We start from the raw sequence: 15,202 nt of genomic DNA, 5'->3' as shown, positions 1-15,202 counted from the left end.
TGAGTTAGGGGTATTGTTTGTATACTTACTATGTTTAACTGCCACTTAAAATGTCTTTAAAAAGATGATGCTTTATTTGGCATAACAAAAAGTTACTACGAATGGAAAAAGAACAATGGGTGTAAAGTTGCATCAGTAGGGCAAATATGGTTCATTGAAGTAATGACCAAAAATCCATGTTTTCTCACAAAACAACCAAATAATCTATAGTTCCTTTAAAAAGTAGATAGCCTTGAGTAGATAAAACAAAAAGGTAGTTTATTCCAGTTTAAGGTTGGATAAATTACCAAATCCCTCAGAATATAAGAAAGAAATTTATGAGGATGAGATAGCAGGTTTTGAGACACAAGTACTTTTGTTAAGACGTCAAACATCACTTTGTCAGAAACATCCTGCTGTTTTTGAACAGAAGCTGTTGAATTTTCATCGGTGGCTGAGAAAATGAAACTATGAGTTTAGTCAAGTAGGAAATGGTGAAAAACCTTGATATTCTTGACAACCATCAAAATCAGTCTGTTGGAGTTAAAGTCAATAAAAGGCATGGATTATATTATATTGTTTATCTGTATGTATCATGTGGGAAAAAGTTTGGGAAGCACTGAAATAGATAATAAATGCAACAGGAGCTTTAAGAAAGAATTTTAGGATGGATCCAAGATGAAAAGATGGGAAGTTATGGCCAATACCAACTTGAAAAATGTCTAAACTCATTCATCATCAATTAAAATAAAATGAGATATCCTGAAATCCACTAAGTTCTAGGATTTTTCTCTGATAGTCTCCTCTCTCAAGCTCCTCACTTACCTCCTTTTTTTTTTATCCCCTCCTTTTCATCCTCTCTCTCCTTCTTCCTTTCCCACCTTCTCAAACCCTCCTCATACTCTTCTCTCATGAAGAGAGGTGTAATAATGAATTTCTGTTGCCTGTCCTCCTGCTGACTCGGATGTCCTTGGGGCTCAATCTCCAACCTAAGTGGTTCATCAATGGTGTGAAATTTTTCTGAATAGACAGTTCAGAGGAATTCTGGCACCTGCTGTTGCAACAATACTTTTTAGCTTCCTCCAATCCCCAGCTTATCTTCTGAGTACCCTCCCTGGCTTGTCAACATCTTCACTGCTCCTGCCTCCTTCCTGCTTTGAAAACAATTTTGGATCTGCTGCAGGAAATCTAGGTTGAAGTCCCATTCTGCCACTCGTGCAACCTTGGGAAACAATTTACACTCTCCAAGCCATAGCTACCGTGTTTGTAATGTGGCGACGTCCCTATCTCACCTGCCTACCTGACAGTGGTAAGGATCCAACGAATATATGAGAAATGCCAAAGTTTCTATTAAGAGTAAAGCCTGAATCAAATCTGAATATATATCACCGCTTCATTGCTAAAATAACATCTCACTTAGTTAACATAGTTAAACAGTTCATTAACAAATTAAAGTTGCATTACCATATACATTTTTAAAATTTCTGGAGGTAAAACTTCACATTTTTATTTGGCTTTTAGAATTTGAGGCAAGTGTATCAATTACCTGGCTATTCCTTTTAATTTGATTATTTGAAGTTTTGGCAGGTATAGCAATTAGCTGTTGCTATGTAAAAACAAACTAACGACCCCCTCCCCAACACGCACAAATTCCCAAAGTCATACTACAAGCAAACATTTATTTACCTTACAATTCTCAAGGGTTAGCAATGTGTTGGCCAGTCTAGTCTGGGCTCAGCTGAGGCGGTTCTGCTGTGCTCCAGGTGTCTTTTACTGTGTTTCCGGGACCAGCAAGCTAGCCCGAGCACATTCTTCTCCAGGCGATGGTAGAAGTGCAAGACAGCAAGCAGAAACACAAGCTTGTTAAGGTCTAGACTTGGAACAGGCACACCATTATTTCTGCCCTATTTTATTGAACAGAACAAGTTACATGGCTGAACTCAGTGTCAAGGAGTGGGGAAATACACAGTTGATTCTCATTATTTGTGGTAGTTATGGTCTATAAAGTCACCATGAATACTGCAGTACTAAATACAGAACCATTGTCCCCAGGGGAAATACAGGTTCGTTTCCTGTGAGCCTCTGATCACATTTTCATTAACGGATCAATACATAACTTTGTGTAATGTGTTTCTGTTTAGAGACATCTCACTTAATACATACTGTTGAGTCATTAACATTAAACTTCTGGCCAACAATACCATAACTCATGCTTGAAGGAACTTATCTGACACATGTATTTTCTGTGTAAGGCACATCACAGCCTTCTTGTGTTTGGGAACACTGGACAGAACATCTGCATAATGCTTGGGGCCATATGTACTCTGAAATCATCAATAAAAAGTGGAAAAATGCAAAAAAAAAAAAGCGGCATTAAAAATTACAAAGAGGACATTTGTTTCTAGTGCGAGACCTAAAACAAAAAGGAAGAATATTGCCTGCTCAACCTTAGCTGGGAACTCAAGTTTTTTGCCACTGCGCATGTCTGCAAATGACTGTGGAAGTGACATGAGTATTAATTAAGGGGTTACAAATAATGTCAGCAAGTAGGCAAATTCAAAATGCAGAATCCATGAAAAACAAGGATCAACACTGCTTTGCCCCTTAGTGGGAAAAAACTTCAAAGTTATAAGGTGAAAGAGGTAGGTGAAAGGAGGGTTAAAAAAAATTGGGGCCAATAATGCAGACTCTTGAGCTCCATCTCAGACTTACTGAATAAAAATCTGCATTTCAGATTCCCCAGATGTTTGTATATTCAAATTTGAAAAATACTGTCTTCAATATGATGACAGGTATATTCATGCCAGAGTGCGGAAGTTAAACCCTACAAAGACTGGGGGTCTACTATATAATATTTTTATGAGTCTGAAAGTTTGGGGGCATACTGGGACAGCCTCTCTAAGGTGAAGAATAACTTACTTCATCTTGCAATTCCTATTAATAGAGAAGAGGCAGAGGACTTGGGCCTCTTTGGCTTTTCAATAGCAGCATATGCCACACTTGAAAATATAGCTGCAACACATTTATTGGGCAACATGGATGGCTGCTAGTTTGAGTGGGTCCCTGAGCAAGACAGTGCTCTGCAGCAAGTCCATGCTGAAATGCAAGCTGCTTGCTGTTTGGCCCTATGTCTCAGCAGATCCAACGGTACTAGAGAAGTCCATAGTCAGTAAGGATGCTATGTGGAGTCTTAGGTAATCCTAACAAGGGAATCACAGTGCAGAACCTCAGGGTTCTGGAGCAAGGCCATTCACTGACAGCCTGTTATTTGAAAAGCAGCCCCTGGCATGCCACTGAAAACCTGGCCATACAATAGTATTACGCAACTATGGCTGCTTATCATAAGCTGGACATTTCAGATTTACCAAGTCACTTTTGGGTAGGTATAACAGCAATCTATCAGATAGATAAGGAGAGAAAGGAGTCAAAGGATTGGAAATTCCTTGGAGGTCAAAGAACAGTGGCCAGAAGAACATGAATGGGAGAGTTGGAAGTTCCTCAAGAAAGGCAAACTCAGCATAATAAAATTATCTTTTTCTCACTTCTAAATGCTCCTCTCCCAGAATGCCCTCTACTGGGTGCAGAGTAGCAATATGCACTGGATCCCAGGTCAAATCTCTGGAGTTAACAGACAATTCCTGCTCATCAAAGGTATACCTCCCTAAAACAGTTTCTCTTTAATCTGTGCCTACCTCTCCATCTCCATGGTTATTGCCTTAATTTTCTCATCATTTCACTCTTACAAATAATCCTACATTATTGACAAATTATGTTTCAGCATATCTGATGACTCTATTCGTTCCTCAAGTATTTATGGAGCATCTACTATGTATCAGACACTGGGCTAGGCTTTAGGGAACAATGTGAAGAATTTAAAAAGACACTCCTGCAGGCTTAATGGGATTTATAGTCTTGTGGAGGAGAGAGATGAAACAGTCAACAAAACAAAGACGCAACACACAGAATGGGAGAAGATATTTGCAAATGACACTACAGATAAACGGCTGGTATCCAAGATCTATAAAGAACTTCTCAAACTTAACACCCAAAAAACAAATAATCAAGTCAAAAAATGGGCAGAAGACATGAACAGACATTTCTCAAAAGAAGACGTACAAATGGCTAAAAGACACATGAAAAAATGTTCATCATCATTAGCCATCAGGGAACTTCAAATCAAAACCACATTGAGGTACCACCTTATACCAGTCAGAATGGCAAAAATTGACAAGGCAAGAAACAACAAATGTTGGTGAGGTTGTGGAGAAAGGGGAACCCTCTTACACTGTTGGTGGAAATGCAAGTTCGTACAGCCACTTTGGAAAACAGTGTAGAGGTGCCTCAAAAAATTAAAAATAGAGCTACCCTATGACCAGCAATTGCACTCCTGGGTATTTACCCCAAAGACACAGATGTAGTGAAAAGAAGAGCCATATGCACCCCAATGTTCATAGCAGCAATGTCCGCAATAGCCAAACTGTGGAAAGAGCCGAGATGCCCTTCAACAGATGAATGGCTAAAGAAGATGTGGTCCATATATACAATGGAATATTACTCAGCCATCAGAAAGGATGAATACCCAACTTTTACATCAACATGGATGGGACTGGAGGAGATTATGCTAAGTGAAATAAGTCAAGCAGAGAAAGTCAATTATATGGTTTCACTTATTTGTGGAACATAAGGAATAGCATGGAAGACATTAGGAGAAGGAAGGGAAAAATGAAGGGGGGAAAATCGGAGGGGGAGATGAACCATGAGAGACTATGGACTCTGAGAAACAAACAGGGTTTTAGAGGGGAGGGGGGTGAGGGGATGGGTTAGCCTGGTGATGGGTATTAAAGAGGGCACGTACTGCATGGAGCACTGGGTGTTATACACAAACAATGGATCGTGGATCACTACATCAAAAACTAATGATGTATTGTATGGTGACTAACATAACATAATAAAATAAAATAAAATATTTTAAAAAAGAAAAGAAAATCCTGCATAAAATCCTACCGTGGTTCCCTGCTGTTTTCAGAATGCAGCCCGGATGTCTTGATGGGCTTGTCCCTTACCGCTCCAGCATCACCTCTAGCCTCAGCGCTTCAATCTGCTAGGCTCTACAGCCACGGTGCACACTTTCCCTTCTGCAGAGCATCTTCCTCTGCCTGGCTAATGTCTACTACGTCTTAAGGGCTCACTCCAGCTGTACACCTTCTGCTGGAAGCTTCTGGACACACCCTCCCCCTTGAGCTGCATCTCTGCAGTTCTACACCTCATGCTACCACTATCACATATGTATCATACTTCATTGTGATTTTTCATTCTTCTGTCCACCTCTTCTACTCTATGGTGAGTGCAGGGTCTGATTCATAATCTGTGCTTGACATTTTTTTTCAGACGTAACTGAATAGGTATATAGAGGGCACCCTTCCCCCCCCCCCCCGGCCTCTGCAACATCAGAAAAGGCCAACATATCACCTCTGCACCGTGACAAATGAGCTTTTGGGACAGGATTCCTGGGCATCCCTGGCCTTCAGTACTCCTGATGTGTGGGTGGCAATCCCGTCTCGCCTCTCGGGCTCCCCCTAGCGCCTCCAGATGAAGCTGCAGGAATGGCAGGGCGCGCGCGAACATGCGGTCCCAGGCCCGTGCATGGCGCATGCGTAGCGCGCGAGCGCCTGGCTCGGATAGGAACAGTCCAAGTGAGAGGGGAGCTGGCTGTGGATTCAGATTCTTTTTCTTTGTGCAGTAGGGAGGTGGCTTCTCTTCTCGTCTTCGATTGTATCTTAATTTGTAAGACTTGAGTGTGGCTCTGCAGAGAGCAAGAAAGGCACTAGAGTGTTGTCAAGCTCTTCTTCGTTCTTCAGCCCCCCACCCGGGGTGGGGGCGGAGGGTTAGACGGTCCCAGGTCAAGAAGCGCGGGGGCGGAAGCGGCGGCGGCTGTGACGGCGGCGGCTGTCAGACCTGGAGAGGGGCCGGGCGGAGCGGCAATGGAGGGTCAGCGCTGGCTCCCGCTGGAGGCCAATCCCGAGGTGAGGGCGCCTCGGATCTCGGCCTGAGGCCGCGGGCAGGGGTCGAGGGAAGCGGGCTGCCGCGGCTAGTTCAGAGCGTTTGTTTCTATAAATTGTGTTGTGTTTCGTTTTCAGGTCACCAACCAGGTGAGTGAGGTGTCTGTCGCTCGGGACCCCGGAGCCCTCCCTGCCCGCCTGCATCTCTACGCTTACTGGGAATCTGGAATTAGATTCAGTGAGGGCCCCTCTTGCTCTGCTTCAGACGGGTGTGCCCCCTTTACGGCCGTGTGCCTCCCACCTGGCTCCTGGAGATGCTCCCAGCTGTCTCAGCCCCTCCTCTGGTCCCACTGCCGTGTCATCACGTTTCCTCGGGTCTCCGGGTCTGAGGCTTGTGGCACGTTGACCCTGTATTCCCATACCTCTTCCCTCTTCGTTTTGCCTCCTGCTAGTGCCGATTCCATAATTTCCCAACCCTTGTACCTGCTGGGTGACTAATTTGTCTACACTACCTGACTCCAAGCTTTGTAAACTCGCCCACCCAGTCCTTGTAATTTCATCCACCGCCCGCACTATGAAATCATCTTCCAATCATCTTCTCTTGCTCCATCAAGTCACTTCTCTTCCCTGCCACGCCCCCTTTCTTTTCCAGTCCCTTAAAACTGGAATTCGGTTTCGCTTTGATACCATAGAAAGCGCAGTTATAGGGACCCACGCCATTCTTTGCCCACCTACAAACCCTTAAAGTTCCTCTGGGTATGGAAGGTTCAAGTTTGGGGAGGGAAAAGGGAACATCTCCCCGCCACTCGATTAAAAGAACAGTAAGTGCTACCAGGTATAAACTTTTGATTTGCTCAGGTGTATTTTGTCCTGGCCTGTTTTTTCATTCTCAACAGCTCATTGACTTTTTACTGCTCTCTTACTTTATCATATGATATACTTCCCTCCCGCCCCCCATAATCTTCCTTTTCATCACCAAGGAATAATGATTCATCACATACTTAATTGATTTTTTGTTTTCAAAGCTTGTAGAAAATTCCTTATATACAGAAAGTAGATAGAAATGCTTTATCTTAATGTTGACAGCAAATCCTAAATCTTATGCAGTTTATTTTATGTTTTCAGAATGACTCCAAACTCTTCTGTCTCTTTAGTAACCTAGAAATGTAAAAAACTGAAAACCAGCATATATCTTTTATATTACTCTTTAGGTGGCATTCCCTGTCCATTATCATGTCCATTTTCTTTTGTTTCCCCCGTTTGAAATTTGCTGTTAATTTTTTTCCTTAAAACACTTTGACATTTTTGTAAAAAGAGAAAAAAAACTCTTTGGGCCGAAAAAGTCAGTATTTGCAACTTCTGATTTAGTGCCATAGTGAAAGAGGTATTTTTCTCTCAGATTTAATCCAAAATGATTTTTACACCTTTTGTGAAAAATCAGTTTACCATATATGTAGACTCTGTTCTTTTCCATTTATCTATGTGTCTGTTCTTTTCCCAATTCCACACTGTTTTGATTACTGTAGTTTTGTAGTAAATCTTGAAATCGAGTGGTATGGATCTTCCCACTTTGTTCATTTTTGAAATTGTTTTAGGTTATTTTATAGCTCCTTTGCCTTAGCATACAAATTTTAGAATCAGCTCATCAAGTTCTACAAAAAAATCGTGATTTTGATGGTGAATGTGTGTCTAAGTATATAGATTTAATTTGGGGAAATTAACATCTTAAAAATATTGAGTCTTGTAATCCATTCAGATGGTATATCTCATCATTTACTTGGGTCTTCTTTGATTTCATTCAACAGTGTTTTGTAGTTTTAGCATTTAGGACTTGCACATATGTTAGATTTATACCTAAATATTTAATGATTTTTGGTACTATTGTAAATGATACTGTTTTAAAATTTCAATTTCTAATTGTCCATTGCTATGTATAGAAATGCAGTTGATTTTTATATGTTGACTTGTATCCTACTACCTTGCTAAATTCACTTACTCTGGTGGCTTTTTTGTGGATGTTTTGGAACTTTCTATATAGACCATAATTTTCTCTGTGAATAGACTGTTTTTTATTTGTTCCTTTTCAGTCTGTGTGCTTTTTATTTCTTATTGCACTGGTTGGGACCTTCAATACAAAGCTGAATAGAATGGAGAGAGAGGACGTCCTTGTCTTGTACCAGACCTTGGGTGGAAAACATTCGATTTTTCATCATTAGGTATATTAATCGTAGGGTTTCAGTAAATACTTTTTCTCAGATAAAGAAGTTTCCTCTTTTTCCTAGTTTGCTGAGAGTTTTTATCATGAATCAGTGTTCAATTTTCTCAAATGACTTTTCTGCATCCCTTGAGATGATTATTTAAGGAAGAAATAATACCAATTCTGTGTAAACATAGAAGAGGAGGGACACTTACCAATTCATTTTAATGGCCAGCGTTACCAGACAAGCCATAATATGAGTAACTGCAGACCAGTATCCCTCATGGGATCTAAAAATCTTCAACAAAATGTTAGCAAAGAGAATGTAGCAACATGTAAAAAGGATAATAATTCATGACTAAGAGCAGTTTATGCAAGTTATTGGAAAGCTAGTTCATCATTCAAAAGTCAATCAATATAATTAACCATATAACAGACTAATAAACAAAACTATTTTTTAGATGATATTGTTATTTGTTAATAAGATATAAACTTATTTAACTCTGATGTGATCCAGCTGCTATTGGGCTTTCCCCAGGTACTCTTAATAAACTATAAAACGCATTCACTAAAAGAAACCACAAAAAAACAAAAAAGTGTACTTTTTCGCATTAATTAAATAATATTTATATAATATAATATAAATAATAATACCTTTTATAATGCCAGGTATCTGAGAAGGAGCTGGTTATTCTTTGGTGATTAAAATATTCGTGGTTTTCTGCTTTTCATTTCAGTGGGAAGATAGACAATAAACAAGTAAGCAAACAATTAGCAATTGTTTTAAGTGCAATGAAAAAAATTAATAGGGTACTGTGATCGAGACCATCAGGAGAAACATAATAGGTTGGATGGTGACAGGAGGCCATTCTGAGGTGACATAAACAGGGAAAAGATGTTATTTTAGTGTATGATTCTATACTATTTCTGGCTTGCTTTGGCATGGTTCAGTTTGTTTTATTTTTTATTTTTTATTTTTTTTCTTTTTTTTTTAAGATTTTATTTATTTATTTGAGGGAGAGAGAGAGCATGAGAGGGGGGAGGGTCAGAGGGAGAAGCAGGCCCCCCACTGAGCAGGGAGCCCGATGCGGGACTCGATCCCGGGACTCCAGGATCATGACCTGAGCCGAAGGCAGTCGCCCAACCAACTGAGCCACCCAGGCGCCCCTAGTTCAGTTTGTTTTAAAGAAGTAATATGCTTTTAGGGGAGAATGGGAAAAAATCTAAGGAGTGATTAGTTTTAACCAAAATTTTTGTGGTTGTTTCTTTATTCTCTGTATATTAGTGACAAAACTGAGGGTAGAAAATGAATAGAAATTTAATAACTGACTTAAAATTTGGAGAATTAATAAATTAAACCAGATAAACCCCAACAGTATCTATCCCCACACTCTCTATTTCCCTATCTTAATGGAATCTTAGGCCTTTTACTTGTTACAGTTTGATAGTTGCATATGTTATTATTGTACTCTTAGTTTGAGCAAATACTGTTTTATGTTCTAATGATGCCTAGTTTGTAGAAGATTGATCAATCCATATTTACTATATGGAGATCATTATTAACTGTCGGATATTAAGTAGTAACCATGTGTCTCTGTAGATGTGGTAAGCAATGATTTTTCTTATTGATTAATATGCTGTCAATCCCTTCTAAGGATATTTTGTCATGTTGCAGGTAGGACTTACCTGGAATAAAACCAGTTAAGTGATAGAAAAAATTATTCTCATTTAACTACTATTCTCCTATTTCTGTATCTAGCAATTACTAGTAGTATATGTTTATTAGTAGTAATATCAAGCAAGTACTAAATAAATGTAATTTCTGTTAAAACCTAAATCATTAACAAATAAGTAATAAGGCAGAGTTTATTGCTGCCCTGAGCAGGCCATTAAAGACCAGACAAAGTGGCTTTAGAACAAATTTGAAAGGAAAGTGAATTTTATTTTTCTATTTTCTTCAATTTATAAAATCAGAGTCTTTGTTATTTGTCACCTAAAGAAGGAGGAGGAATGCATTATAAATTAGGGGCAGAGGGTAACAGTTTTTCAGGTAGAGAAATCTAGTTTTTGTGCAAAACCCGGAGGGAATAGGTGGTTATAGACCCTTTGAGAATGCAAAGAGTTCTTTGTAGCTAAAGTTAGAGAACAAGGTATAAAAAAAGAGACTTCAGACAATGAAAAAATGAAGCTAGAAAAGTAAATAGGGGGATGAGAGCATCCTGGAGCTCTGCATGTGGGTTTTGGCAGTGTGAGCTTAAAGAATCATGTAAACTCTCAGACTCCGTTTTCTCACTGGTAAAAGGCTATATTAAAACCTACCTTGCCAGTTGCAATAAAGGTGAAGTACATTAAACCTTTTAGCATGGTTTCTGATACATGATACTTTTTAAAAATATTTACAAATAATTTTAAATTTATTTGGTGGAAAATTTTATCATTGGACCATAGAATAAAAAAGATAAGTGGCCTAAGGATCTTTTATGGGCACATATTCTTTTTGTTTGTTTGTTTAAGATTTTATTTATTTGAGAGAGAGAGCACACATGAGCAGGGGGAGGGGCAGAGTGAGAGAGACAAGCAGACTCCTTGTTAGCAGGGAGCCCAACACAGGGCTCCATCCCAGGACCCTGAGATCATGACCCGAGCTAAAGTCAGACACTTAACCTACTGAGCCACCCAGGCGCCCCTAAAGGCACATACTCTAATTTACTCATTTTTCTTGACTGGACAAAATTTTAGTGGCATTGTGAAAATTTAGTGAGCTAATCAATCAGAATTTTGTTATTTTGTTATCCAATGTTTAGAAAAGCCAAGAGACTGGTATTAGAGGTTTTAAGTCTGTTATCCTGCTTGATGCAAACTGGATGCTTCTAACTGTGTAGAGATGGCTTTGCAAATGCATATATAGAATACTCTGTGGGTAGTCTGGAGAGATTTTTTTGGAATAGTTTTAAGATTGTTATTTTGAGTTTTCCTCCAGTTTTGTAAATTTAGCCAAAATACATATGTGTGTCAGTTCTATAGTTTTTTTTTTTTGTAAATTACAAACTATATATACCTATTGTAAAAATAACACATTTTTTTAAAACTGGAAAATAAAAAAGTTGAGTTCACACCACCCAAGCTAACTGCAGTCAATATTTTAGAAAATTTCCATCCAGTCTTTCTCTGTTTGCATAGGATAATTTTAAACACAGGTTTTGTTTTTGTTTTCATGATCAACGTAAGACAGCTTCATGATTTAAAAAAAAAAAAGTGAGAGGTAAAAGTTGAAAGCCTTCTTCCTCACCCTTTCTCCACTTTTCTCCACTTTCCAGAGGTAGTTACTATTAATAGCTGCTTTTGTTCTTTTTATTCATATGATAACTTCCTGTGTGAATCTTACAGAAATCTGGTCAGAGGATGCAACTAATGTACTTGATAGATATTGATTGAATTTCTTATATCAATCTCATTTGATTAGCAATATGAGTAAAAAGTTAAAAAGTGTGAGTCCAGTTAAAATTTAGCCATTTTTGTGTTAATTTAGTCATTCATTCCTCAGTTTGTTACTTACCAGTCTCACTACAGTTGCTGCCCTGGATTTTGGTACTTTTTGTACTTAATAACTTTGGCTGCCATGGAGTCAGTTGACAACAAAGGCCCTCTACTTCACAGTAATTGGCCAGTTTTGTCCAGAGTGTCACGAAAATGTTTAACTGTTACTTGCTGTTTGCGGCACAGATGTGAAATTACTCTATGTGTACCATCTTGTTTTATAATTTTATGACTGTATGACTTTTGGGGGTATATAAAATTAACAAATAAATTTAAATCCTCTTTTCAGGGTTCATGATACTTTTACTTTTAGAGCTCTCAGTCCTGGGCAGGTAGTATTCTTCTATCCAAGTACTAACCAGGCCCAGCGCTGCTTAGCTTCTGAGATCAGACAAGAGCCGGGTGCGTTCAGGGTGGTATGGTCGTAGACTGAGCAGGTAGTATTCTGAGTTGATTAAATGAATGCCTGGTTTTAGATTAGGCAAATACATCTTTCACAAATAAAAATGAATATATTTTAAATACATGTCCATAGCTTAATGGACATACATAGATATACAGATGGCAAGATTAGTTGTTAAAATAGGGATATAATCTTCAGTTCAACAAGTATAACTTGAGTGTCTTTGGTTTAGCCAGGTACAGTGCTAGGGGATGGGATTAAAAAAATGAATAAGACACAGTTCCTTCCCTTGATTTTGTCAATTTTAATTCTTTTTGGTTTCTAGATAAAACTAAATAAATTGGTTTAGTGCTTAAAAAAAACCTGAATATTGAGAAGGGCATTAACTAAGAATTTTGGAGAAAGTGGAGAATGGAGAGAGTAGTTTGGAGTGAGTGGGAATCAGATGAAGAATAGGTATAATACAGAGGAGCCCATTGATTTCTGTGGCCCCAGACTGTTGGAGAGCATGTGACTTGATAAACTTAATAGGTGTTGAGCACATTCTGCTGAGAGAAGTTTTTTAATTTAATATATTTCTTATTAAACATATCTAGGACCTTATTTTTGACCAACCATATTATCATTAGAGTTTCTTCAACAGGCAGAGAAGGAGTTTCTCTGTTTAATTAGGAAAGTCTTTTCTTATAGAACCTGACTATGAGACGAATGGCACTGTTTATGTAACATGGCATTGTTTCTATTGGTTTTGCAAGATCTCAATTGATGGTCCAAGTACATGCAATCATTCTTCAGGGAGGAGTACCCAAGGCACTGTCTTATTTTCAAATTTTAGATAATGTTAGATCAATAGATAACTTATATTCTTTTTTCTTTCTTTCTTTCTTTTTTTTTTTTATTAGAGAAAGAGAGCACATGCAAGAGAGGGGAGGAAGGGGCAGAGGGCAAGGGAGAGAGACACTCCTAAGCAGGCTCCGTGCTCAGCTCAGAGCCCAACATGGGGCTCTACCTCACAACCCTGAGATCATGACCTGAGCTGAAATCAAGAATTGAATGCTTAACTGAACTGAGCCACTCAGGCACCCCAATAACTTATATTCTTGAACTAAGATATAATGATGCATTTTTTAGAGGGGGAGGGGCAGAGGGAGAAGGAGAAAGAGAATCTTAAACAGTTTCCATGCCCAGCGGGGAGCCCAACATGGGCTTCGATCTCACAACCCTGAGATCATGACCCAAGTTGAAATCAAGAGTCGGATGTTTAACTGACTGAGCCACCCAGCTGCCCCATGATGCATTTTTAATATGATTTTTTTCCCCTCTGCTCCTTTTTTTCTTTCATCTAAACCTTATTTTGTGGTGGTGTACTTTTATAAATTAACAGCTTCATTCAACACAAACATTTATTAAGACTTCATTGTGAAATTGACATCATTCTCATTTTTTCTCTCTGCAATAGATTAGGGTCTGACATTTTATTTTCCTATGAAATCTTAGGAGTTTAAAAAACCACTAATCTTGGGGCGCCTGGGTGGCTCAGTTGTTAAGCGTCTGCCTTCGGCTCAGGTCATGATCCCAGAGTCCTGGGATCGAGCCCCGCATCAGGCTCCCTGCTCGGCGGGAAGCCTGCTTCTCCCTCTCCCACTCCCCCTGCTTGTGTTCCCTCTCTCGCTGTCTCTCTCTCTGTCAAATAAATAAATAAAATATTTAAAAAATAAAAAACCACTAATCTTTTGTTACAGTTGTTTTGCCAAGTATGAAAGACAGTGAAGTTGAATAGGTTTCACTGTGTACTAGAGGTCAGGAAGCCCATAGTTTACTTCTCATATCAAGCATTTTCTGGTGTTCATATTATCACTGGACTTTTTTGGCTTTATGTACTTTTTGCTCATTGATATAATTTGTGATGTATAGCTATCTTTAAACCTCAAGTCTCATCTTTGGTAAGCAGGATAAACTGTGTTGATCATCTAATATAATTCTTTATTTGCTAGGACTTAAATACATCTTCTTAAAAATCGTGTACTGGAAATGAGTTTAACATACCAACCAAACTAACTTGTATGTGTTTGGTGAAGTCCTGGTTTATTATGTTCAGTCCCAAAGTAATGGATTTTTTAAAAAGGGATTTTGCTTAATATATTATAAAATTTTGATGTTTTTTAATTGGTATAATATATTGCTGTCTCTTCCCACCCTGTTCATGGAAAACCTGCTTTACTTCATTCTTACCAAACATCAGTAATAATTGTACCTTTCATTCCCTCTTATTTATTAGATATGTAGTAATACATGTTCATTATTTCCCTGTTAACACTACAGTTTTTGTTTGTTTTCAACTTTTTACCAGTTTCTCAAACAATTAGGTCTACATCCTAACTGGCAGTTTGTTGATGTATATGGAATGGATCCTGAACTCCTTAGCATGGTACCAAGACCAGTGTGTGCAGTGTTACTTCTCTTCCCCATTACAGAAAAGGTAATTGTTTACTAAGATAACAAAGTTTCTGGTAAATGTAATGTTTTCTTTCAATGTTGAATTAAAAACATACTCTTCTTTAAGAACAGATGACCCCCTTCTTGCATGAAATGAGGAAATCTAAAAGACATCTTAAAAAAAAAACCTAGTTTTGGGGCACCTGGGTGGCTCAGTCATTGGGCGTCTGCCTTCGGCTCAGGTCCTGATCCCAGGGTCCTGGGATCGAGCCCCGCATTGGGCTCCCTGCTCAGTGGGGAGCCTGCTTCTCCCTCTCCCACTCCCCCTGCTTGTGTTCCCTCTCTCGCTGTGTCTCTCTCTGTCAAATAAATAAATAAATAAATCTTAAAAAAAAAAACCAAAACCCTAGTTTTATTAAAGAGATGATATTTAGGGCGCCTGGGTGGCTCAGTCGTTAAGCGTCTGCCTTCGGCTCAGGTCATGATCCCAGGGTCCTGGGATCGAACCCCACATCAGGCTCCCTGCTCCGCAGGAAGCCTGCTTCTCCCTCTCCCACTCCCCCAGCTTGTGTTCCCTCTCTCGCTGTGTCTCTGTCAAAAAATAAATAAAAATCTTTAAAAAAACAAAAACAAAAAACATTGTATCTCCTC

The 15,202-nt window shown here is 39.0% G+C and overlaps 1 protein-coding gene across 1 annotated transcript in view; it reads left to right on the top strand.

Moving 5' to 3' along the window:
* Nucleotides 1–5,678: 5,678 nt before the first annotated feature.
* Nucleotides 5,679–15,202, top strand: part of UCHL3 (ubiquitin C-terminal hydrolase L3) — a 43,376-nt gene continuing 33,852 nt past the window's right edge. Inside the window, exons 1-3 of the mRNA XM_032402841.1 lie at nucleotides 5,679–6,002; nucleotides 6,117–6,128; nucleotides 14,466–14,594. Coding sequence (XP_032258732.1) covers nucleotides 5,961–6,002; nucleotides 6,117–6,128; nucleotides 14,466–14,594 — 183 coding nt within the window. The 5' untranslated portion in view covers nucleotides 5,679–5,960. The remainder of the gene's footprint in view (nucleotides 6,003–6,116; nucleotides 6,129–14,465; nucleotides 14,595–15,202) is intronic.

This window comes from Phoca vitulina, unplaced genomic scaffold (assembly GCF_004348235.1).
Source record: "Phoca vitulina isolate PV1807 unplaced genomic scaffold, GSC_HSeal_1.0 scaffold5, whole genome shotgun sequence".
In the NCBI taxonomy this organism is placed as follows: domain Eukaryota; kingdom Metazoa; phylum Chordata; class Mammalia; order Carnivora; family Phocidae; genus Phoca; species Phoca vitulina.
This window is presented reverse-complemented; position numbering and strand designations above follow the sequence as displayed.